Source organism: Podarcis liolepis (genome assembly GCF_965112155.1).
Source record: "Podarcis liolepis genome assembly, chromosome: 4".
Taxonomy (NCBI): Eukaryota; Metazoa; Chordata; class Lepidosauria; order Squamata; family Lacertidae; genus Podarcis; species Podarcis liolepis.
Genome location: NC_139558.1, coordinates 86820365 through 86846722, shown reverse-complemented (window position 1 = coordinate 86846722; position 26358 = coordinate 86820365). Strand labels below are relative to the sequence as shown.

Here is a 26358-nt window from a genome sequence, read left to right as displayed (position 1 = left end):
TTTTTTTATAAATTAAATTGCTTTATTTGAAGCTTTTTTCCGATCCCAAAAGAGCAATACATTAACCGACAGTTCCTTAGCCACTCCTTTGAAACATAACAGCAAAATTTCACTTGCACATTCTCTTTTCAGAGTTACAAGTGATTAAATTTGTTGAAAGAATCACGTAACATTCACACGTAACATTTGCATAATTTCCACCTATTTCCTTAATTTATTAAAAGAGCAAGGATGTCGATGCCAGAATCACAAGACACTGTAAATATGAAGTTGTCTATAGTTGTCTACTCAACACAGACCTACTGAAATTGTCGGGCGTGAGTAACTTAGGCACGTTCATGTCAACAAGTCTACTCTGAGTACAATTTAGTTAATCGGTTGGATTAAGTCTAGCAGAAGTCATTGGCCTTTTAGGGTAATCAGAAGCAGGAACCAATTCCCTTAGAACTTATCTTTCAAATTAGGGTAGAAAAAGGTCTGCAAATTTGCATAAATATTCTGTCTGCTGTAAGCAGTATACATACTTAACTTACAAAGCTTAAGTGATTTTTTAAAAAAGATTTCACACTTCCCCATTTTGCAGTTTTGCTTCATTAAAATAACAATTAAAAAAAAGAAATGTAAGAGCAAAATATGGACATTTTGTTTCTTCTGGAACATGTTGTGAGGGGATTCATTTTCTTTTCCCTGTGTGGAAGCAATATAAACGAAATTAAATAGAAATTCAGAAAGAGGTATTTTTAAAAATCCATATAGATCACAATGGACAAGATACTCTCAAAGGCATACATTGTGTACATTACAAAAAAGGAAGGAAATTGTTATCGTAGTTAACCAGACGTTAACCTAATAGGGTATTCATAAAAATACACAATATCTCCCCCCCCCCCCCGTTATGTTTTCTACATGGGTACTATTTCTTGTTTCTTCTTTTCTGTGTCTTATCTTACGCTGTGCACTTGCAATTTTGCACTTTTTACGGTATTTTTCAATAAAGATTATAGAATAAAAAAGGTAATCTCAAATGTAAGACGATTGATGTAATCTTACTCAGTGCTCAAAAGGAAATCTCAGTGAGTTCAGTGGGGCTTGCTCTCAGCTGAGTGGGTATAAGATTGCAGACCCTTATTCTTTTGCAAGAGCATTTCTCCCCCAATCCTAGCACTCTTGCAGCAGGACTTTCCTAGAGCAACTTTGGACAGACAAACAAACAAACAAACAAACAAATAACACAATAGAATTTATATCCTGCCCTTCTCCTCCAAGGAGCCTGTATAGGGTGCAGGCTGCCTTTAAAATCTGTCCAGAAATTTCAGTTAGTCCAGGACAGACCTGTGAGATTGCTAACTGGGAATGGGCGATATAAACACAGTGGACAGCATGTTGGGGTGGTGTCACTGACCTGACCTCCCAACAGCTGAGTTGCTACGGTTTTTGGGGAAGGAGAGGGGAAGGTTGCAGGAAGTTTGGTGCAGTTCAAGATCATTGCTGGTGTGTTTGCGCTGCGCTGACCTGCCTACCGCCTTGCTCAGCTCCCTCCTTCCTGGTAAGCAGCAGTGACTAACCCGTCGGGAGGTCAGGCGAGCACAGCTGCCCCACCATACAATCCGTTACTGACCAGTGTTTGGTCTTCTTTACTAGTTTCCAAGTCCATTTCTCCTGGAAGGTTTTTGTTCCACCAAGCCATTAGTCAAATGAACTGCTATGCGTTTTATGTATTTTGAAATTTGCAGGAAGGGTTCACATGTGCAATTTGGATGGATATTGATTGTTATATTGATGTTATTGTTCCTTTATCATTTTGGTAGCACCCCTGATTGCTGCACAGACCCACATTTGAATGAAATAAAATGCAAGCCTAATCACCAGTGTGTTCAGCTGGAAAAACTGGCTATAAATGAGTTTTTGAGCCCTCCAGGTATCATTTCACGAAACGTAGATTTCGTTTGAGTATTTCTGAACTCGGGGAGATTGGTTATTTTTTGTCCCAGGTTGTTAATTCATTTTACTGCTAGAGTGAGTAAGAACAAGTCATGAACTTCCAAAGTAAGGCCTGTTCCTGAAATAACTGCATTTCGCAAACATTCAACACTTGTGTTTGGGATCCTTCCATTTCTTTCTTTTTTAATATAATATTTGTTAATTTTTTATTTTTTATTGTAACAATATTGTAACAATATTTCTTCATCACATATATCTTTGCTCAAATTGAGCTTTGACTTCTTCCTGTCTGATCCTTCCATTTCTTGAGCAGTTCCTGTGCTCATCAATAGTTGCATTTTTTCAATGTCACATAATTAATTCATATATATATATATGTGTGTGTGTGTGTGTGTGTGTGTGTGTGTGTGTATCTATCTATCTATCTATCTATCTATCTATCTATCTATCTATCTATATATCAGGCTTCAATTTCTCTATGAAACCACACTAATTGCAGACTTCGTTATAACTAATTTAACATAGGGAAGGAACTTTAGACAGTGAATTTACCGTATAAACTCTGGATTCCGTCCCTGTCGTCATCTGGGAGACGGAAGTTATTTGGGTTCACATAGGAATAGGTAGGATACATCAAAGCGCCATAGACATTCGAATGAGCAAGCCCCAAAGAATGGCCAAATTCATGTGCAGCCACAAGGAACAGGTTGACTTCTAAAACACAGAAAACAACTCAGATGAGCAGTGTGTATTTGCAGGGCCGGTCCTATCATTAGTCAAAGTGAGGCAACTGCCTTGGGCATCTTATGCTGGGAGAGGCAGCATTCCCCTAGACTAGGGCTGTGTACACACCATACATTTAAAGCAGCCTCCCCCAAAAGAATCGTGGAAGCTGTAGTTTACCCTTCACAGAGCTACAAATCCCAGCACTCTGAACCTACTGCAATTCTCAGGACTTTTGGGGGATGGGGAAGGGATGTGCTTTAAATGTATGGCGTGACATTCCACAGAGCATTTTATAAGCACAGTGCTACTGAAGGAGACCCACGTGTGTCAAAGTTGCTGTCGGGGATTCTTTAGATGTGATTCCTGCATTGCGGGGGTGGGACTAGATGACCCCTGAGCTCACCCTGCTCCCTACAGTTGCTAGCAAGTGCTTCTGGAAAGCATACAGATAGGGAGTGTAGTCAATAAAACCCCCTTTTCCTGTTGCTCCCTGCCAACTGCTATCCAGTGATTTCTGAATCATGTCTAGAAGCCATTGATAGACTGATCCTCCATGAATTTGCCCAGTTCTCCTTTAGCTGTCTATAATAAGTGCTGTTCTAGGGATGCGGGTGGCGCTATGGGTTAAACCACAGAGCCTAGGACTTGCTGATCAGAAGGTCGGCGGTTCAAATCCCTGCGGTGGGGTGAGCTCCCGTTGCTCGGTCCCTGCTCCTGCCAACCTAACAGTTCAAAAGCATGTCAAAGTGCAAGTAGATAAATAGGTATCGCTCTGGCAGGAAGGTAAACGGCGTTTCTGTGCGCTGCTCTGGTTCGCCAGAAGCGGCTTAGTGGTGCTGGCCACATGACCTGGAAGCTGTACACCGGCTCTCTCTGCCAATAAAGCGAGATGAATGCCACAACCCCAGAGTCGGTCATGACTGGACCTAATGGTTAAGGGCCCATTTACCTATAGGTGCTGTTACCTGCGCGTGACAGCGAATTCCATGCATGAATTGTATATAAAACAGTGCAGAGTTGTTGTTTTTGAGGGGTCGTATTTGCGCACAACACATTGATGCCCCAACGGGACCCGGCTCACACATTTTGAATATATATATATATTTACCTCTGTTGGTTTCTGACCAGCGTTCGGCCTCATCGAAGTGGGCATCTCCACCAAGGCCTGGCCCAGGGGCAAAAGCATGAGCCAGAACTCCGCTCCTCCCATCGAAAGGGACGTTGTCACCATGCTCTGAGTTGGGAAGGGAAAACGAGGTATTACCAGCAGTTCAGTCTCATCCATTAGTCTTGAAGTACACAGGTTGCAAGGACAGCCTCCCCCAACAAACTCTTCCTGGCTCTGAATTCTCAGCCTTATTCCTTAGCTCAGACTCATTCAACTATGGCAACTTCCGAGTTTGTTGTTACTTCAAGATCTGTCTGCGCTATTTGTGTTCAGTTGCCCTGCCATGATGAGTTTTATAATGTAATTGTATTATTATTATTATTATTATTATTATTATTATTATTATTATTATTGTATTTTAATACTGCTTAGGTATGCTGCTCAGAGTTATTACATTAAATTGCAGTTAAGAAACAGTAAAAAGAACAACAGCAACAGCAGCAGCAGCAGCAGCAACAACAACAACTTAGACTTAGTTTTTTGGTTTTTGGGATTGCTGTGTGTGGCTTATTTGCTTGTGGAGTTATAGATGTTAAAAGCACAGCTCGTCCAGTTGGAATTTACATGATTATTATTATTTTTTAAAAAATGAAATGGAACAATAGTCCACATAGTCACAGTTTATCATGCCCATTAAGCAACTAAGCATGGGTAAAATCAGCTAGCCCCTACTATAGACTTGCCTTTCTAATAGATTACCATAGAAAAGTTGTTACTGATGGCAATTTAAACTTGGATCATATATAATGGGGGGAAGGGAAGGGTTGACATCATGTGAAGATTGGCATAAATCTATAGAAGCCGTTTTCCAAAATGGCCACCTGCCATAACCCTGCAGTTCTTTGTACTCCATTTTTGTTCCTAATACCACCCTGTATAATTTGGATACATCAGTAACCCAGGCTGCCTTATAGCTTAACCCTACCTCCAAGTCATTTATGAACAAGTTCGAAAACACCTGTCCTGTCCAGATCCTGGGATCCATTTTTTTAATATATCCAACCACTGTCCATTTACTCTTAGCCTCTACTTCCTGCCCCTGCACCAATTACTGATTTAGAAGAGGATGTGCCCTTTTATTCCACGACTGCTATGCTTGTCGGAGGTTTCGGCAAAAGCTTTTCGAAAGTCCAAGTACACGGTGTCTACAGGATCATCCCTATCCACAAGCTTGTTGACACTCTCAGGTAATTTAGAAAGCTTAGTCATGCTGTATCAACATCACGGCAGCCACTTCCCCATGCCCTTGTCCTATGTCACTCCAGTAGTGTTGACAGAGGAGAAGTGTGGGGAGAAAGAATCACATGGCTGCTTCCACTGTGAATGTCAGCAGATGGTTACATACGACCTCATCCTGCAGTCGGGAAATTGGTATGAATGAGTCTGGTGCAACTCAGTACAAAGAAGAATTGTGGCTGGCAGGTCCAGCGTTTGGGGGCAGTTGTCACGGGTGGAGTTTAGATGCCACAAGCTTTGGAGTGCCCCAGGATCTGTTACTTAGGTAGCAGCAGAGAATGGTAGTGTACAGGACCGGATTTAGGTTTGATGAGGCCCTAAGCTGCTGAAGGTAATGGGGCCCTTTATAAGTCCAGCTTATATTTTGTCAACAGCAAATCGTCGCTGTTTTTTGTGTTGAATATATGCAGGGACGCGGGTGTCGCTGTGGGTAAAACCTCAGCGCCTAGGACCTGCCGATCGCTTGGTCAGCGGTTCGAATCCCCGCGGCGGGGTGCGCTCCCGTCTTTCGGTCCCAGCGCCTGCCAACCTAGCAGTTCGAAAGCACCCCTAAGTGCAAGTAGATAAATAGGGACCGCTTACCAGCGGGAAGGTAAATGGCGTTCCGTGTGCTGCGCTGGCTCGCCAGATGCAGCTTGTCACGCTGGCCACGTGACCCGGAAGTGTCTGCGGACAGCGCTGGCTCCCGGCCTATAGAGTGAGATGAGCGCACAACCCTAGAGTCTGGCAAGACTGGCCCGTACGGGCAGGGGTACCTTTACCTTTACCTTTATATGCTATATGGTAATGTACGGACCTAATAGGTATCTAAAGCCATTTGCACATAACAAAGTATGTACATCACAGGAGCCTACACAACACAAAACACTGTTGCTGTATGTAGGTTTTATTTTATTTGTTTTTTATCTTATACAGTCAAACCTCCGTTTATGTAACCCTCTGGTTATATAAACTTCGGGATGCGTGTGCAGCAAACCTGGAAGTATTTTACCGCTTGTGCAGAAGCAGTCTGCACATTAGGGCGGTTCATAAAAAACCTTTTTTTGGAAAATGCCTGCTCCAAAGGTCTAGGAATTATATAGCTATATCTGAAATTCCATGCATATCGGTTAATATCTTGACCCTGCTCCATGAAAATAGCTGTTTACTTGGCCGTTTTCCTATGTCGGGAAGGCTGAAATTTCAATTCAGTGGAGCAGGGTCAAGGTATGCATGAAATTTCAGATATAGCTATACAATCCCTATTGTAGTAAGACAAGACCTTTGGAGCAGGCATTCCCCCCCCCCAAGTTTTTTATGAACCGCCCTACTGTGCATGCGCAGAAGTGGTCCTCAGGTTGCAGAAACCTCAGGATCTGACCGGACCTCCGGAATGGATGCCATCTTCAACCAGAGGTACCACTGTATTTTGGAAATGTACATCCAGTTTTTCCCCTTTAATTTTTTGGGGGGTCCCCAAGAGAATGGGGCCCTAAGCTATAGCTTGTTTAGCTTATATGTAAATCCGGCACTGGTAGTGTAGCTATAGGGCATCAAACAGGTGTGAATGGCTATACAATTGACCCTACCCATGTGGCTCTTCTTCGTTCATGCACCCCCCGCCCCAGCGCTGTAGGATTGCATCATGGGGGAGTGGCCTCGACCATCTTGAGGACAGATTCCTGCAATGATCCCAGGATGGGCTGTCCTTGGAGATTGTTTGGAGACTGACACCATGCTCCTTTAGGGCATGCTTCTTTGTCCCATAAAAGGCTTTAAAAGGTGAAGACTGCATAAACAAGGCATTGCCTCCTATCCATCATGGTCACTGCAATCTGCAGAGGCTTCTTGGCAGTGCTATACACAGTGCTATACACTGAAGAAGTGTGCATACATACGAAAGCTTATACCAAGAACAAACTTAGTTGGTCTCTAAGATGCTACTGCACAATTTTAAAATATATTTTGACTGTGTCAGACCAACACGGCTACCTACCTGATTCTAGTGCTTTGTGTATAGTAATGCAGAAAGGTGTTATATGAACTAAAAGTGACATGAAATTAAATGAAAGATAAATAGTGTGAACGTATATAAAGGCAAAGCTGACGGCGGCTACTTAGCTACGAAACACCTTCCTCTGAAGGTCCTTCATACCAAATTTCAGATATTTCCCCAATACATACATACATACATACATACATACATACATACATACATAGTTTCAAAGGCTTGAGCAGTTTTTAACGGTTGGGGATATTTTTTTAATTGCATTTCCGCTGTAAAAATAAATAAATATCAGGTTCTCTGAAGAGGTATGAGACATGGACATGAACAAAACACATAAGCCAAGGCAGCCTTACCATTATATGCAAAAGAAATTTCAATATCAGCAGGTCCTGTTGTTTTACTGAACTGCAGGGGGGTCACATCGCTCCACACCTTAAATGCCTTTGCTATGGCCGCGTCTACCTGGCTTCGAGTCATATCGGGGGTGTAGTTATTAATCCTTTGAGCAGTGGAGGAAAATACGATATTAGTACTTAGCCAATTTATTTATTTTTTGCATTTTTCAGAAAGGTGAAGCTCAGCTAACCTGTAAGTCAGTAAGTTTTTATTCCATCTCTCAGTTCCGAAAGTACGATACTCCAAGACATCTGGCACGCCACATCTGGGCTGATCCATTACCTGCACAGTCTCTGTGTCGATCTTTCCTGTTACCTTCAAGTGAAAGAATTCCTGCATTTGTCTGATTTGTTCTTCCAGGGTATGCTTCAATACTTTTTTCACGGCTGGGAAAAACCTGTTCAGGTAAGCCTGGAATAAAAAAGGGAGAGGGGGACCATTTAGTTTGGATCTTTAAGAACATGTGAAGAGCCTGGACTCACAGCGGCCAGCTAGATGCCTATGGGAAGCAGGCAAACAGCATTCTCCCAACTTCTCCCCATTCTGGCTCATTGCTTGCTCATTGTTTATCCTCTGAACATGCCAGTTCTCTCGCTGGCATTTATTTTTAAGTCTAATCTGCATTCCAATCACCCTCCTCCATCTATTGCCTAAAAAAAGCACCTGCAGTGATTTTCGAAAAAAGCACAGAACAGAGAGAAACCATTTGTTGCATTCTGTGTACAGAAGCCATAGAAAGAAGTCCAGTAATGAAAACGTTCCTCAAAATTAGGGATGGAAGAGAAATTCAATTCACTTTGCATTTAAAGGCGAATCTACCTAATTCACAGTTTCCCAAACAATATGCGACCCAAAACCCAGCTATGAGAGCCAGTGTAGTATAGTGGCTAGAAAGGGTGGACTAAGACATGGGAGGTTAGGGTTCAAATCTCCCCCTCGGCCATGTAGATAACTGGGTGACCTTGGTTAGTCGCTGCCTCTCAGCCTAACCAACCTCACAGGGTTGTTGTGGGGATTAAATGAGGAGGGGGAGAACAATGTATGCCACTTTGAGCTCTTTGGAGAAAAAGGTGGGATATAAATGTGATAGATTAGATGACAGGAGAGAGAGAGAGAGAGAAGATACAATTTGCTATTCTCTGAATTTTGCAATGCAGTTCTTCAGTCAAATGCAAAAATGTGTATATTAGTAAAAAGACTATGCAAAAAGACATTAAATTAGGAAAAAATTCTTTACAAATTCATGTCTAGCATGCAATACTATTACAGTGGTACCTCAGGTTAAGTACTTAATTCATTCCAAAGGTCCGTTCTTAACTTGAAACTGTTCTTAACTTGAAGCACCACTTTAGCTAATGGGGCTTCCTGCTGCCGTTGCACCGTCGGAGCACGATTTCTGTTCTCATCCTGAAGCAAAGTTCTTAACCTGAGGTACTATTTCTGGGTTAGCAGAGTCTGTAACCTGAAGCGTCTGTAACCTGAAGCGTCTGTAACCCGAGGTACCACTGTATTATTATTTTTAATGTATACATTAGGAGAAATCAGCAATAACATGCTGATGAATCTCTGTGAAGACTTGAAAATTTGCAAACCTATGTGGAAATGTGGAGAACTAGATTTAAGATAGGAAAAATGAGAAACCTAAATTGACAGATTTGCCCATCTCCCTACTCCACATAACAGTAGCAGGGCCCTTTCTCTATTGTTCTATGGCATTATCTGTTAACGCTGCGATGGCTACATACCTCAATGAATTTCAGATCCCTGATTTTCAATGCTGGATTCTGAACTGGAAAGGTGGAGCTGCAAGGCAGAAGCATCACAGCCCACAGGAGCATCACATGCCTCATAGTGGAGGTTGCTGAAAGGTTGCCTGCACCAAAAGAAGAAAGCCTTTGGTGTATCGCATCTTGGAGCCCAAATGGGCAAGCTTATATATGCCTGACCAGTGTGGCATGTTGTAAAAATCCAGGTGACTCACTTTATGGCGCTCGCCTGCTTTTTGTGTGTGAATGGCTCTGGATGGTCAAATGTCACAACTCCAAAATGATTATGAGGAAACATTAAAGCCATGTCTTTCCTCCCCTCCTCCTCATTGTTGACATTTCCACTGATGTCATTTCGCTTTGTCCCCATCCCATCTTTCCTTTCACTCTCTAAAACCACAGGACACAGGGAAGTTGGCTCTTCCAAATCCACCTAAAGCATCTACTGTACGACCCCACCCTCTTTGGCTTGCCCAATCTTCTTTGTTTGCCGCTGAGACGCGTTGCGACATTGTCTTCTGCCTTGTCTAGCTTTCCAGGTGGAGCACTGCAAAGCAGGTGACTCGTCCACAGCTTAGGCTGTGTGGTTAGAATTCTGCGCTTTCGGAAAGGTTTCTGTCGAAGGGGTTCCGTCTGAGGATCCGCTGTCAGTCGAACCGCTGGAAATCTAGAAGAGGCTGGCTGAAATGGTTGTTGTAACGTGCTTCCTCCCAGAGCACAAGAACAGGCCAAAGGCCTGTCCACTATTCTGTTCTCACAGTGGCCAGCTAGATGCCTTTGGGATGTTCACAAGAAGGACATGAGCTCAATGACACAAATTAATTAATTAATTAATTATACCCAGCCCATCTGGCTGGGTTTCCCTAGTCACTCTGGGCGTCTCCCAACAGAACATTAAAAACACGCTAAAACATTACGATCAAACATCAAAACATTAAAAACTTCTCTAAACAGGGCTGCCTTCAGATGTCTTCTAAAAGTCAGGTAGTTGTTTATTTCGTTGACATCTGGTGGGAGGGCGTTCCACAAGGCAGGCACCACTACCGAGAAGGCCCTCTGCCTGGTTCCCTGTAACCTCACTTCTCGCAGTGAGGGAACCGCCAGAAAGCCCTCGGCGCGGGACCTCGGTATCCAGGCAAAATGATGGGGGTGAAGATGCTCTTTCAGGTATACAGTGGTACCTCGGGTTAAGAACTTAATTCGTTCTGGGGGTCCGTTCTTAACCTGAAACTGTTCTTAACCTGAGGTACCACTTCAGCTAATGGGACCTCCCACTGCCACCACACAATTTCTGTTCTCATCCTGAAGCAAAGTTCTTAACCCGAGGTACTATTTCTGGGTTAGCGGAGTCTGTAACCTGAAGCGTCTGTAACCCGTAGTACCACTGTACTCTCTCCTCCTGTGGTTTTCAGAGGCCCATTGCCTCCGACAGTGGAGCCCTCATAGCTAGCAACCACTGGTAGCCTTACTGTATATGTCAGCTTTAGTGCCAAGGAGAGGGGTGTCCCTTGAGTTGTGCTACTTCCTTTTTTTGGGGGGGGGGCAAACAATTTCTATTAGTTTTCCAAATGAGTTGTGCCACTATCCATTGCACTTTCCATGCAGTGCTCACAATTAAATTGGATGCTTGTATTCTTATTGCTGCCTTTGTATCTGGGACACACTCACCGTGAAAATGGCTACATCTTCTTCTTACTATTATTGCTGCTTCTTTCATATTTGGGACGTGCTCGTCTTCTTTTCCACAACACCCCCTTTAAATATTCTTTGAGAGGGACCCAAAAGCACTGGACTTAAAGCACACAAGAGCCTCAGAAGATCCCTACTAGATCAGATCAACGATTGATCTAGCATCATGATTTCTGCAAAGACCAAGTTGATGCCTTAGTACTTCTTATGATACCTCTGGAACAGAAAAAGACAGAGAGAGCTCTTCTTATGTTCTTAATTATACATTAGAGGGGTCAATGGTTTGTCTCTATCTTCATCATTTGTCTTTCTGGAAATTAAACACAGATGCTACTGATTTCCTAATATTTTCCATGTAGACGATTTACCTTCAGCTGGTGGTTGTGAATGGTGGAATGCGCCAGTGCCACAGCCGCCATTTTTATTTTTTAAAAAAGTGAAAGAAAGAGAATTATGGAGAGCATAATGAGGCTTAATTTAGCAGAGACTTAACTTATCCCCTTGATTTCAAGGGCTCTTAAGCATTTTGAATTTTCTGGGGCCACTATAAGTTGTTCCAATGTTGCAGTTTCCCTAGTCTCAGTGGTGGACTATAGGCCTTAAAGGGTTGAAGGCAAGTGATAGAGATTAGACATTTCAGGGTTTCGTTTGGTCTGCTTCGGTGGCATTCTGACTCAAGGTAAGCTCATAATTTAGATAAAGCCAAATGGTGAGTGTCTGTATCTGGTGTCTAAACAATCTCTGAACCATCTTGTGGGAACCAGACTGTTTTAATTACCTACCGTCTGAATGAGACTTGGAAAATCCTTTCCTCACAAGGAAGTGCTGGGGATTAAGTTAGGTACTTCAAAAAGAACAACAATGTGCCCTTCAGCTTTATTTGTTTTGGGAAAGTTAAATGTTCATGCTTAAACTTTAAATTATTAACTGTTGCATTGTTTCATCCATTGATTTGTATGCTGTGGAATACCTTTCAACAATGCGAAGAAATTGACTTTTTAATTAATTTGTTTAAAAATACCACAATGACTAATTATTCTGGCATTTCATTCTAAGCAGTGATGTGATGTGCTTATGATCACTTTGGAAACGACAAGTCTGATTTACAAAGAACGCTTCTGTGTAGGAATGAGAGTAGGCAGGAACGTGTAGGTTTTCATCTTAGGGTGGTTGTAGAAGTATGCAGTTCACTCTGGGAAACAACAAGTGATCACAGGTTTACAGCTGAGTTATATATGGAGTGAATATTCATTCCTTCATTCATTCATTTATATTTTTTTTTTTTTTATAAAATTTTTATTGGTTTTACAGCATTTTTAAGAAAAACAAACAAACATTAAAAATGACAAACATACACGTATAGTTTCAAACATATTTTCATAAACCTCTTTTCTTGGACTTCCCCGTACCCCCCCTCTCTGCATCCCAATGTCCGTAGTTCAACTAGCAACTCCCAATTGTTACTTTCCAATCTCTATCCTCTTAGTCCTCTTTTATAATCTAACCTTATATCCCTGTACCCCTTTGTTTCTGGTAACCACGGCATTTTAGCATTCATTAAGTTTATAGTAGTCCTTAAGATAACTTTTAAATTTTCTCCATTCTTCTTCCACCGTCTCTTTTCGTTGGTCACGGATTCTGCCTGTCATCTCGGCCAGTGTCATATAGTCCATCACTTTCATCTGCCATTCTTCCAAAGTGGGTAAATCTTGTGTCTTCCAATATTTTGCGATAAGTATTCTTGCTGCTGTTGTGGCATACATGAAAAAAGCTCTATCTTTCTTTGTCACCAATTGGCCGACAATGCCCAAGAGAAAGGCCTCTGGTTTTTTAGAGAAGGTACATTTAAGTACCTTTTTCATTTCATTATAGATCATCTCCCAGAAGGCCTTAATCTTCGGGCATGTCCACCAAAGGTGATAAAAGGTACCTTCAGTCTCTTTACACTTCCAACATTTGTTATCAGGCAAATGATAGATTTTTGCCAGCTTGACTGGGGTCATGTACCACCTGTATACCATTTTCATAATGTTTTCCTTTAAGGCATTACATGCCGTAAATTTTATACCGGTGTTCCATAACCAATCCCAGTCAGCTGACATAATATTATGTCCAACATCCTGAGCCCACTTAATCATTGCCGATTTAACTGTTTCATCCTGTGTATTCCATTTCAACAACAAGTTGTACATTCTAGATAAATTCTTAGTATTGGGTTCTAACAGTTCAGTTTCTAATTTTGATTTTTCCACCTGGAAACCGACTTTCCTGTCCTGTTTAAAAAATTCCATTATTTGGCGGTATTGAAACCAATTTTCTACTTTATGCTTCAATTTCTCCTGACTTTGTAGTTTGAACTTATCTCCATCCTGTTCTAGGATTTCCCAATACTTCGGCCATCCGACCTCCATATTGAGTTTCTTCACTGCTTTAGCCTCCACTGGCGACACCCATCTAGGGGTTTTGTTTTCTAGTAGATCTTTATATCTTATCCAAACATTAAACAATGCTTTTCTGACAATGTGATTTTTAAAGGCACTGTTAACTTTACCATACCAAAGATATGCATGCCAACCAAAGGTGTTATTGAAACCTTCCAGATCCAAGATGTCCGTGTTCTCGAGGAGCATCCATTCTTTGAGCCAGCAAAAAGCTGCTGCCTCATAGTACAATTTTAGGTCCGGCAGGGCAAAACCCCCTCTTTCCTTAACATCTGTCAATATTTTAAATTTAATTCGGGGCTTTTTGCCCTGCCAGACAAATTTCGAGATATCTTTATGCCACCTCTTAAAACATTCCATCTTATCAATAATCTGCAAGGTCTGAAACAAAAATAACATTCTAGGCAATACATTCATTTTAATTACTGCAATTCGGCCTAACATTGACAGTTTCAAATTTGACCATATTTCTAAATCTTTTTTAATTTCTGACCAGCATTTTTCATAGTTGTCCTTATACAAATTCTGATTCTTAGATGTTAAATAAACCCCTAGGTATTTAACCTTCTTGACCACAGTCAAACCTGTTTCCTCTTGAAATTTCTCCTTTTCCATATCTGTTAGGTTTTTCCCTAAAACTTTGGTTTTTTGCTTGTTCAACTTAAATCCAGCTACCTGGCCACATTCATTCATTTATATTGTGCCTTTTTCTAAATGGCCTAGAGGCATTAGTACAGCATTAAAATGCTATAAAAAGAACAATAAGCCTAACTAAGAATGGCAGGCAAAACGGTTGCGCCAGCAAATAGCTAGGGTTGCCATATTTCAAAACAAAAAGTGAAGATCCGTACACAAGTTGTTGAGCTTTTTTGGGGGGAAATCTCAAAAGGAAGAAGTTTTTGAGCTTTTCTTAAAATGAAATTTGCCAAAATCTTCACTTCCGACATGGGTTGCCATACGTCTGGATGGCTGAATCCTGGCTATGTCTAGGAAATTCCGGATGTTTGGCAACCCTAAAATAACACACACACACACACACACACACACACACAGAGAGAGAGAGAGAGAGAGAGAGAGAGAGAGAGAACCAGCACAGTGAGAAACTAAAAGGCATTTCAAATATTAGGACAAGCATGAGAGAACAAGATGGCTACTAAAATTAGCTAAGAAAGCTAAGAAAGCATAACAAATTCTGAAGGGCAACACGTCAGTTACCTCTGTGTTTAGGCCTGGGGAACAGCATTTTGGTGAGCATGCTGAAAAACCTCTCTTCAAGATGGCTAGCACCCCCTCACCTCACAGAACAAATGTTATCAGAAACAGTTCTGGTTGCCTTACCTCGGAAAGGATATTGTAGTGATGGAAAAGATTTAGAGAAGGTGACATGACAGAAGTTTATAAAACCATGCATGTCTTGGAGAAAGTGGATAGAGAAAGGTTTTCTCACTCTCTCATAACACTGGACCTCGTGGACATCCAGCTAAGCTGATTGTTGGAAGACTCAGGACAGATTGAAAAAAGTATTCCTCCATGCAGAGCATTGTTAAATTATAGAACTTGCTCCCTCAGGAGGCAGTGATGGTCACCAACTTGATGGCTTTAAAAGTCGATTAGACAAATTCTTGGAGGATAGGGCTATTGATGGCTACTAGACATGATATCTATGTTTTGCCTCCATGGTCAGAGGCAGCAATGCTTCTGAATACAGTGGTACCTCGGGTTAAGTACTTAATTCGTTCCGGAGGTCCGTTCTTAACCTGAAACTGTTCTTAACCTGAAGCACCACTTTAGCTAATGGGACCTCCCACTGCTGCCGCACCGCCAGAGCATGATTTCTGTTCTCATCCTGAAGCAAACTTCTTAACCTGAAGCACTATTTCTGGGTTAGCGGAGTCTGTAACCTGAAGCATATGTAACCTGAAGCGTATGTAACCCGAGGTACCACTGTACCAGTTACTGGAAACTGCAGGAAGGCAGAGTGATCCAGCAGACTCTCCTTATGTTCTTGTATCATGCAGTGGTCCAGTTAGATCCTTGACAGTGATCTTAGAGGACCATGTGCATTTTATCAGTAGTGTGATTTGTGAGGAGAGGTAGGTCCTGAAAGACCTACATTGGCTCCCAGCACATTTCTGAGCACAATTCCAAGTGTTGGTGCTGACCTTTAAAGACTTAAATGACCTCGGCCCAGAATACCTGAAGGAATGTCTCCACCTCCATCGTTCAGCCCGGACACTGAGGTCCAGCGCCGAGGGCCTTCTGGTGGTTCCCTCACTGCGAGAAGTGAAGTTACAGGGAACCAGGCAGAGGGCCTTCTCGATAGTGGCACTCACCACTGTGGAACGCCCTCCCATCAGATGTCAAGGAAATAAAGAACTACCTGACTTTTAGAAGACATCTGAAGGCAGTCCTGTTTAGGGAAGCTTTTAATGTCTGATGTTTTATCATGTTTTTAATTTTCTTTTGGGACCCTCCTAGAGTGGCTGGGGAAACCCAGCCAGATGGGTGGGTTTTAAATAAATTAATTCTTCTTCTTCTTCTTCTTCTTCTTCTTCTTCTTCTTCTTCTTCTTCTTCTTCTTCTTCTTCTTCTTCTTCTGGGCCAGTGACATCCTCCTGGTCACAATGTGCTTGCCAGGACACAGATGAGGCAAGGCAGCAAGGTTCGGAGAATTCTGGACTGGTGCCACCAAAACAGGCCTTTCCTCATTGCTACCTATCAGGAGAACACCGCCGCCTCTTCTTCTGCCCCATCTCCAACCATGAGCCACTGTAGGCACCATCTTGACCCCAATCACAGCACCATCTTGACCCGAAAATTGATTGTGCTTCTGTTGCCCACATTGATTTGAGATAAAGCACCACCTTCTGATAGAAAATGATTTTATATTATCTAAGCTAAGATAATAAAGTGAGCACCTGCAACTATGAACACACCTAGCTGGCTGCCACCTGAACATAACATTTGTTTTTAAAAGAAGGATGTTGCGGCAACCAGCATTGGTGTATCTGGGTGCTGGCATGCCCAGGCTGACTCTGGTGATGATTTCTGACCTCTTTGTTGCTTCCTCCATCATTTGCTACTCTCTGGATGGTCATTCGGGATAGCTCAGTCGGCAGAGCATGAGACTCTTAATCTCAAGGGTCAATACCCACATTGGGCAAAAAGACTCCAGGATTGCAGGGGGTTGGATTAGATGACCCTCGTGGTCCCTTCCAACTCTAGAATTCTATGATTTGGGGGGAGGCCCTAGGCTATACTGCACTGGACTCTGATGCCTAGCCCCTAGTGGGATGCCCTGTGTAAATACTGATGAATCAGAAATAATAATAATAATAATGGGTCCTGCCTTGCCCTTCCTGTTTATAACCAGCACAGTCTGTATCCACCATATTTGCTCTTGCATTAACTATTAGGCATTAGCACATTTCCTTGATCTCAGATGAAAATGATCCGCACTCTTATTTCGTGCTTAATGCTTCACACCAGATCTTGGTGGCGGCCCATTGTTCTGTCTGCAAGCAAACATAAGGCTTTGAGGTTTATCCAGGAAGTTGTGGTGCCTTGCCTGAAGGAAAGAAGATGTTTGTTCTTGGTCTTGGCTGGCTCTCAGATGACCCCTTCTCTCTGGACATTGCACAACGTTACGGCAGGCGGCTATATAAGAACACAGGAAGATCTCTGCTAGCTCAGGCCAAAGGTTCTGGCCATTTAGTCCATTGGCCAACTAGATGCCCTAACCTAATGGAAAGTTCACAAGCAGTACCCACGTGCAACAAGCACTGTCCCTATTGGTCAATCTCAGCAGCGGCATGTTGCCTTTGAGGCTGGAAGTATTTGTAGTCATTGTATAATCTGTCTTTCAAAAGTAGTAAACAGGTGAAATAGAGGTGTAGGTATATTGCAATTTTCTTGCATGGATAGAAATATTCCCTGGGTGACTTTATGATCAGAATGCAGTAACAGCTCATTAATTTCATTGCATCTGAGGGTTTTGTTTTTCCAAAAAAGCAGCAGGAACCACATTAACCTTTATAACTTATAATTTAGCAGAAGTGCTAAATCATGTTTTGCGCATGCGCAGAAGGCCAAATCGCAACCTGCGCATGCGCAGACTCGCAGACGTGGGTTGTGAACGCTGCGGGTTGCGAACGAGTAACCCGCACAGATCACGTTTGCAACCCGAGCGTCCACTGTATAAAGACAAGGAAAAGTTTTTTACAGTCCTTTTTTATTTCAATCTTTACAGAGGCAGGCTATAGAACCCAGCCTCTTGGGTAATGGCGTTGTTCCGAGTGAATCGCCACCCCCCCATCTCTCCCACTTCCTCATTCATCACTTCTACGGGTGCCACTAAGTGCCCTCTGTCTTTGAGCTCTTTGCTCTCCTACTTTCAATGCTTGCCGGGTTCTGGGAGATGGAGGGTCTAGAATGCCTTCTAATGATAATGTGTCAGCTGGGTGTTGCTCTGGATCTCCCATGATTTTCCAACTTTCCCCCTCATCTGCCTCTGAGCTGCAACCTCCCTTAAACCACTGTTGTAAATCTACACTGTCTTCCTCTTCCTCCTCCTTGGAAGGGTCGGGATAGAGAGGCTGTCTCCACCATTCCTCCTCTGCCCAGTCCCTGACAGGTAGCAAAAAACACTAAGGTTTTCAGCAGAGCTCCCTCTTTGAGTCCCTTCATCTTTGAAGGTGTTGGAAGTTATTGTTAGGATTATGATGTTCCGTTCTACCTAAACAGATGTGTGGAGCTGTTGTATGTCACATGTCTGCTTACATTCCAGCATAGCTTGCTGGGAACTTCTGTTTGTGTATTGCTTTTGCTTTGTGCTTCCTGCTTTTGCTTGGACACGAAGGGGAGCAGACATGTTTTTCCTTTGTCCTGATGCTGAATAAAATGCTTGTAAATATGCTTACATATGCCTCTGTCTGCCTTTCCGTTGCAAAGAGTTCTTATCTCTGCAGGTTTGCGGGCTCAGTCTCTAAAGGTTTCTGAGGCTTGAGTCACAGTTTTGATGCTGTTCCGAGAACCGGAGTTTGCCCAGCTGCCGGCCGGTGGGCTGGAGCCAGCTGGGGCTGCCAATTGCCCCTGGCTCCCAGGACGCACCCCAACAATTATTGGTAAAAGGTCTTCACAGTGGCTGGGCAACCACTGGCCAGAGGGCAGAATGTGGGTCTCCAGGCCTCTCGGTCTGGCCTGTGAAACTTTCTCCAGTCTTTGCTCCTCATTGGGCCAAATGGTTTTATATAACTGGAATACGTCCTTAAACTCCAATGATGCCTCTTGCTTATGGAGGATAGAGTGTGATGAAACTAGCCCAATAAAGTCTACATTCATTGCTCCGCCCACTGTTAGCTCTGGCCCTGCCCACCACTGGAATGTGGCCCTTGGAAGGTTCTCCAGAAGGAACTCTGGCCCTCTGCTTTAGTTCTGTTTTGTAAGCTGTGCCACAAATTTCCTTGAATAGTGAGGTAGAAATTTCCGTAGGAAAAAAAATATGTAAATAAATAGCACAAATTTAAGATATTTTGCTTTATTATTAAAAAGGGCTTTCCTGCCCTAAAACAAATGTGAACTAAACAAGGTGGAAATAGTTCATGGTGTTGAAACACGTAATTGGTTCGTCCGTTACAACCCAGTTTCTGGATGGAACTGAACAGAGAACTTTAAAAAAACAGCCTTGCTGTGTGTGTCAAAGTTGATCAGGCCTGAGACACACAGCATAATGTTTTCTTTGCAAAAGGTAAGACAATGATATCAGGACAAGGAACCTTTGCAAGCGAATACATAGATAAATAACCAGACAGAAAATGAAAGTTCAAAGCTTCATCACCTAATTAAGTATTGCAGATTTTAGGACTTTTTCTCCCTTGTAAAGGGAAGCCTTGGAAAAGGGGAATAGAGACTAGAGTGAAGAAATTCCCCTATATGTGAATATATCGTAAACATAAATGTCTCTAAGTTGGCCCTAGTGCTACTTCTTGTTAGGGTTGCCAAAGATGTTTAAAAATACAAGATGAATTTTATCCGTGATGCTTTGAGGGTTTCACTTTGGCAGTCCTGAGGAAGAAAAATAAGGATATTTAAGAGACAATAAATAAATTATGCAATTAAGTTAAAATATCCAAGGAAATACTACCAATATCTACACAAGTATCTTCAGACAAAATTTGCTCAGTAAGGAAATATAGGTTTCCACCCTTATTTCTCATACATATCAATGGGGCTGTATAGATGTATAGGATTGCAGACTTACTATATTTTATGTTTGGTTTTAAGTCTTGTGGACACAGCCATAAGACTTCTGTACGCAGTATGAAAAATTTCCCTTTTACCCTGTATTCAGTTTTGTGGTGTGTGGTACCAGTACGTATACTACTACTACTATTTCCATTATATTAATAAATTAATTAATTTTATTAATATTCTGGGTGGCTCCCAACAGAATATTAAAAACACAATAAAACCTCAAACATTAAAAACTTCCCGAAACAGGGCTGCATTCAGATTCTTTCTAAAAGTCAGATAGTTGTTTATTTCTTTGACATCTGGTGGGAGGGCGTTCCACAAGGCGGGCGCCACTACCGAGAAGGCCCTCTGCCTGGTTCCCTGTAACCTCACTGCTCACAGGGAGGGAACTGCCAGAAGGCCCTCGGAGGAGGACCTCAGCGTCCAGACTGAATGCTGTGGGTGGAGACTAAGTGGCCCAACATGAGCAAGTGGGATTAGTGCCTCTTCCAGTGATAATGTGCTAGCCAGTCATGCTCTCCAGCCAATACATTATTGCATGGTGCGCACTATATGCAACAATGGAAAGTTAGATGATGGTCAATTTCCATGGACCAAAAAGAAGATCCGTATTCTTACATATCCTTACAGCTTTGCATAGATCTCCTTTGCTTGATGAGAGCCACTGAAATTAGCTTGAGGTTATAAGGTTGGGAGGGGAGTCTGATTAATAAGGAATTAATTGTGGGAAACAAGATTATTCACAGGGAACTTACCGTATAATCTCTGAATCCTTTGCCTGTCGTTGTTTGGGAGGTTGAAGTTATTTGGGTTCACAAAGGAATAGGAAGGGAACATCAAGGAACCACGGACATTCGAATGGCTCAGTCCCAAGGAATGGCCAAATTCATGTGCAGCAACAAGGAATAGGTTGATCTCTAAAAGACAGAAGAAGAAAAACAGGGAAGGGAGTAAGGTGAGTGTCGAGTACGTATTCCAAGGGGATATATGGTGGCATGTGTCCACCTCCAGCCCACAGACACATTCCCCATGGCACATGTTGAAAAATGAAAATACTGCACATAGAAAACTGTCATAGGGACATAATAATAGCCTGTTGGATCAACCCAAAAACCTCATTTAATCTAGTATCCTGTTCTCACGGTGGCCAACCAGGAGGGAGCCCCATTCAGTTCAATGGAACTTACTTCTGGGGTAGCTATGACTAGGATTGAGTTGTTGGTTCTGATCCTCATATCAGAATTCACAGATAATGGTTTTCTGAATCATCCCTAGGGGCACCTAGAACTTGGAACACCCTCCCTAGACGGGGGTGCCTGACCCCATCACTGCTCACTTTTGGACAAGCAGTGAAAATGGTATTATTCCAGCAGGCATTTTCAGGTTAAAACTTTTCTCAACTGACTTTTGTTGCTTCGCCTAATATTTTGCCATTGCTGTGCTTTTATCTCCATAAGGTTTATTTTATAACGATTTGATTGTTGCTTATGCTTTCAAGCTGCCTTGTTACACTGGGGGTTGGGGAAGACGGAACAGAAACGAAACCAACCAACCAACAGAAATGCTCAGCAGGAAATCGCTTACCTCTGTTGAATTCCGAAAAGCGCTCGCTGTCATCAAAATGAGCATCTCCCCCTATGCCTTGTCCAGGAAAATAGGCATGAGCCAACGTCCCTCCTCTTCCATCAAAAGGATAACGATCGCCATGGGCTGCATTTGAAAAGAAGTAACAGCTACTGTCAGTGCAAAACTTGCAGTTAGGTTAGCAGTCACAATACACTGACATTTTCCGCCTGCTCGTGTAGCCCCAATCACCCTGCGGCTATTTGGCTCTCCAAATGGCCATGTATGGACATCATATGGTTCCCCTCCTGATTGGTATTTCATTGTAGGTGTATTCTGCAGCATGTTCTTGTCACAATAACAAGGCATCAGCGGTGGATTCATTCTGCTTTATTAGTTGAAACTATACTGGACCCTGCTTAGCTTTGCAAATATGCTAGCAGTTTTATTGCTGCACCACTAGGAGGACCTGAGATGCTGCCATAGCACCTTATGGTTGTCCAGAGGGGCTCTAGCACAACAAAAGCAGATCCAAACATTTGTAGCATGAAAAGGAAGTTATGGAGTATGCCATGGCAGGAAAGAAAGCAGAACGACCAACTCAAAACTTTTCCAGGTACAAACAGTCTTGAAAGCAGACTCAGGTGTGACTACACCAATAGAATCATGAGTACATATCATCATGAGCGCACATGAAAAAGGCTGTCTGCAGGCGCTCCATATCAGTGGCAGCAGTGGCAGCAGCGATTAAACCTTTGGATGAAAGGCACTGTTCATTGTGCTTCCACAACTCATGTTTCCAAAGAATTAGGAATGCCTGAGTAAAGGGAGTAACAGGACTAGACTGGGGAGAAGTCAACATGTCCTCCAGATGTCATTGGAAAGCAACTGCTGCCATCCCTGATCACTGATACTGCTGCTGGACAGGACTGATGGGTGTTGGAGTCCCACAACATTGGGACGGTCACAGGTCTAGGTGGTGGTAGTTGCTTTTTGGGGTGGCGGTTTTGGGATATATATATTTTGCCCCTCACCAACCCACTTCCTTTTTAAACAGAACTATCCTGTCTCTAACTGAGCTAAAGGGACCCCTGACCATTAAGCCCAGTCGTGGGCGACTCTGGGGTAGCAGCGCTCATCTCGCTTTACTGGCCAAGGGAGCCGACGTTTGTCTGCAGACAGCTTCTGGGTCATGTGGCCAGCACTTCTGGAAAACCAGAGCAGCGCACGGAAATGCTGTTTACCTTCCCGCCAGAGCGGTACCTATTTATCTACTTGCACTTTGACGTGCTTTCAAACTGCTAGGTTGGCAGGAGCAGGGACCGAGCAACAGGAGCTCACCCCCTCCCTGGGATTTGAACCACCGACCTTCTGATCGGCAAGCCCTAGGCTCAGTGGTTTAGACCACAGCGCCACCCGCATCCCCCCTAACTGAGCTAGTTAGGGCTTACTTCTTTTCATAAGGACTGACAGGTCCGGACAGCACTAATGTTAAGGATAGGGCCGGCTCGACCATGCCTCAGGCTGAAACAATCAGCTCAGGTCTGAATGGTGCAGCAAGCATTTTTAAAGTATTAGCCCTAGTAGGGGCAGGGAGTACCATTGCAAAACATATTTGCCCCTGTTTATGGACAAAGAAGGCTACTTAGAATTTGATCAGTGAAAGCATCTCCCACCTACCCCTTAGTTAACCCAGAGACAATTTTCTGATGACTGTTCCCGAGTAATGCTCCAGAAAAGGCCCCACTCACTCTATGTGTTAAAAAAATTTAAAATGTTCATGTTTTATTTGGGTAGTTCATAAATATAAACATCCCTTACCACCAGTCGCAAACCAGATTTCAATATCAGCAGGTCTGTAAGTTCTCCTGAACTGCAATGGGGTCACATCGCTCCACACCTTGAATGCCTTTGCTATTGCCTCTTCCACCTTGGACTTCGGCATATCTGGGGTGTAGTTATTAATCCTGTGAGCAACAGGGAAAACCAAAATATTAGTATCCAGGAAATGTCACTTCTGATATGTTATGTACTGAAGTTCTCACCCTGGGCCAGCAGGGGGATACTGTAGATAGTTATACAAATAAGGGATCAAAAGTGATGTTCAGTGATTGGATAGTTTTAGAAAGTTGTTACAGTAACGTTGTACTGGAGCTCTATATAAGCAGGCTGACTGAACCTTGCAGTTCAGTTCTGTCCTGGCCTGTGAATAAACAAGAGCTGTTTGAAGAATCGCTGTGTCGTCTGATATGTTCATCCACAACTTAACATGATATTTCAAAGGGAGAAAAAGAGAGAGGAGACTTTAGCAGGGCTAACCTGTACGTCAGCAGTGTCTTTCCCCATCTTACTGCAGATTTTTCTGAGATATCTGAGACTCCACACCGAGGCTGCTCCATTGTCGCCATCGTTTCTTGGTTCATTTTCCCAGTGACGGTCAAATGAAAGAAACTCTGCATTTGCCTGAGCTTCTCCTCTATGCTTTGACCGCCACTTTTAAGATGTGATGATGATGATGGGAAGTACTTATCGAGATAAGCCTGTACCAGGAAGCAAGAAAGCCAAATTAAGAGTGTTTCATCATGCATTTATTGCACCTTACAAATGACATTTTACTGATGGTGTGATGGAGGCAGCTGGGCCAGACATTTGAGTTGTTTCCTTTCCTTCAGGTTTTCATCGGCAGAAAGGTGTAGGAAGTGATTTCTTTTGGCAATCTCCCTCCCTTCGCACCCTCTCTGGAAGGTCCTCTAACCCATGATGATATGCACACCAACACATAAAATCCTACCTACAATTAGAACATAAATACAGTGCAATTTTATAAAGAACATTGTATAGTGGCCTCCACCAATCATTTCAATAAACTGCGCCTTTCGAACGGTGATGGAAATATGATACTAAGGGGGACCAATGGTACCTCCAGTTGGATGGCATCCCACCATTGGGACAGCCTCGCATCACCTTGTAACAGGCAGTGCCCATCCCTGGTACCACCAGAATGCCCTTCGCCATTGATCTTAAAGCCTGAGCATTCAAGGTCCACGACATTCAGGGGTTTTGTACACCAGAGTAAAACCCTCAGATCAGGTCCAGTAGCATAAAGGCAACTGGTATTATCAGAAGGATGCTGTCCCATTAAGGCAAATGGGGAGCTGCCCACCAATCTCCAGTCTGCCCTTGGTCAATCCCCTGCCTCCTTATTTACAACCAGCTGTGGGGCTGCTCTGCCTGCCATTGGCTCTGGCTCCCCCCAGTGTTGGTCTTGTGCCCTACCAGCCTTAATGGGTACCAGTCACTGCTGGGTATTACATGGCTCCGCCTTGGGATACTGTACAGCAACCAGACTGCAGCATTATTCACCAGCTGCAGCTTCCTGGTCGCCTTTAAGAACATTGCAGCAATCCAGTTGTGATCACCATGTTTGATTAATGTGTTTGTCTCGTTTGCATATAAACTGGGGGTGGGTGGGGTGGAGAGAGGAGTCCCATTTCAACATGAAAAGGGACTTATCAGTGAGAGGAGCTGAACTTCCTTCCCCTGCTTAACTCTTCTGTGCTCTGTTGCCCCCTGCCACTTTGGTCCAAAAAGGCCTATTTGTTCGAATAATGTAATGATGATGATCATGGCAGGATCAGACCCCCACTATAAACATGCATATGTAGATGCATGGCTGCTGCAGTCACTTCTAGGTTGGCTGTAGTTTGGACAAATTAGACCACCACATCCTTTTCAATTAAAGTTTGTGGATGCAACCAATTCCATTGCAAATCTGAATTTCCGACTAGGACTGTGGATTGAGGGCAGCTGCTGTTGCTGCCTTGCAGCAGTTAAGTGGGTCTGGCCCTGGTCAGTGCCTGGATGGGACTGACAAAGTCTACTATGCATTTATTTATTGAATTTACATCCCACCCTTCCTCCCAAACGAGCAGAGCGCAGCAGCTTTATATTGGAAGAGATGATATACACCTAGAAGCAACAGGTCACGTGCTGCCCACAAATATTTACATCCATCCTTCACAGCAACATAATACATGATTAAAAATAAAGCCTTCCCTACAATATAGTAGCAGGACAGCTATTATTTACTGTATAATACAGCTGATAAAAGCTTTGGCGTCACATACCTCTACAAACTTCATATCCTCAACGCTCTGTGCTTCAGGGTCATGAGCTATTGGGACAGCCAAGCTGTAAGGCAGAAAAAGTGCCATGCAGATCAGGGCGCCGTTCATTGTGGATCTTATTGAAGGACCCGTATCAGAGGAGAAGGTCTTCAGCCTGTGATGTCTGCCAACAGCACATGGAACCTTTATATAGAGACACTGCACATCTGGTGGTAGCCCCCACTGACTCATGCCATGTTGTCACATTGTCTGTGGCTTTGTGAGTTTATGTCATACTTTTATTTTTTTTGGGGGGGAGGGGGAAACATGAAGTGGTAACGCTCTAAAGGAAAAATCCCCACCGCTCATCAAGTGTCAGTCTTACATAGGAAGCAACCTACCTTATTCCTCTTTATTGCGTTGTCAGCTGAAACCTCAGAGTAACAAGGAGACTTCCCCAAACCCATCTCCAGACAATTTGTTTTCTAGAGAGATGGTTGTTTCTCCTCCTCCTCCTCCTCCTCCCATCATCATCATCATCATTATACAACCATCTCAAAATAATGTTCTATAAAAACAGCAAAAACAAAAACAAAAAAAACAGCTGAAAACACAAATATAATCAGAAATATATTTTAAAAAACTAGAACCAAACAAAACAAACAGTTGCGGCAAAGAGCCATATAGCCAACAGAGAAAGTCCATCGGGGAAAAAATGTCTTCACTTGGTTCTGGAAAGTGCAGATTGTGGGCACCTGCCACATACCCTCCAACATTTCTGCAATGAAAATAGGGATGTCTTATTCAATAATAATAATAATAATAATAATAATAATAATAATAATAATATTTTTACTATTTATACAGTACCCATCTGACTGAGTTGCCCCAGCCACTCTGGGAGGCTTCCAACATATATAAAAACACAACAGAACATTAAACATTTAAGAAAACTTCTCTATACAGAGCTGCCCTCAGATGTCTTCTAGAGGTTGTACTTATCTCCTTGGCTTGGGGGTCAGATAACTCCATACCCTTCAATATTTCTCCCATGAAAATAGGGATGTTCTAAGGAAAAGCAGGACAT

The 26358-nt window shown here is 43.0% G+C and overlaps 1 protein-coding gene across 1 annotated transcript; it reads right to left on the bottom strand.

Moving 5' to 3' along the window:
• On the bottom strand, positions 1 to 25482 carry LOC310705811 (uncharacterized protein). The gene is made up of 11 exons (XM_083500634.1): positions 25293 to 25482; positions 23485 to 23705; positions 22987 to 23132; positions 21187 to 21312; positions 20358 to 20519; positions 9200 to 9384; positions 7645 to 7865; positions 7412 to 7557; positions 3776 to 3901; positions 2494 to 2655; positions 1 to 687 (listed from the first exon to the last, which is right to left on the bottom strand). Exons 1-11 carry the CDS (start codon positions 25398 to 25400, stop codon positions 674 to 676), a joined length of 1617 nt encoding a protein of 538 aa, XP_083356760.1. The 5' UTR covers positions 25401 to 25482; the 3' UTR covers positions 1 to 673.
• Between the last annotated feature and the right edge of the window lie 876 nt (positions 25483 to 26358).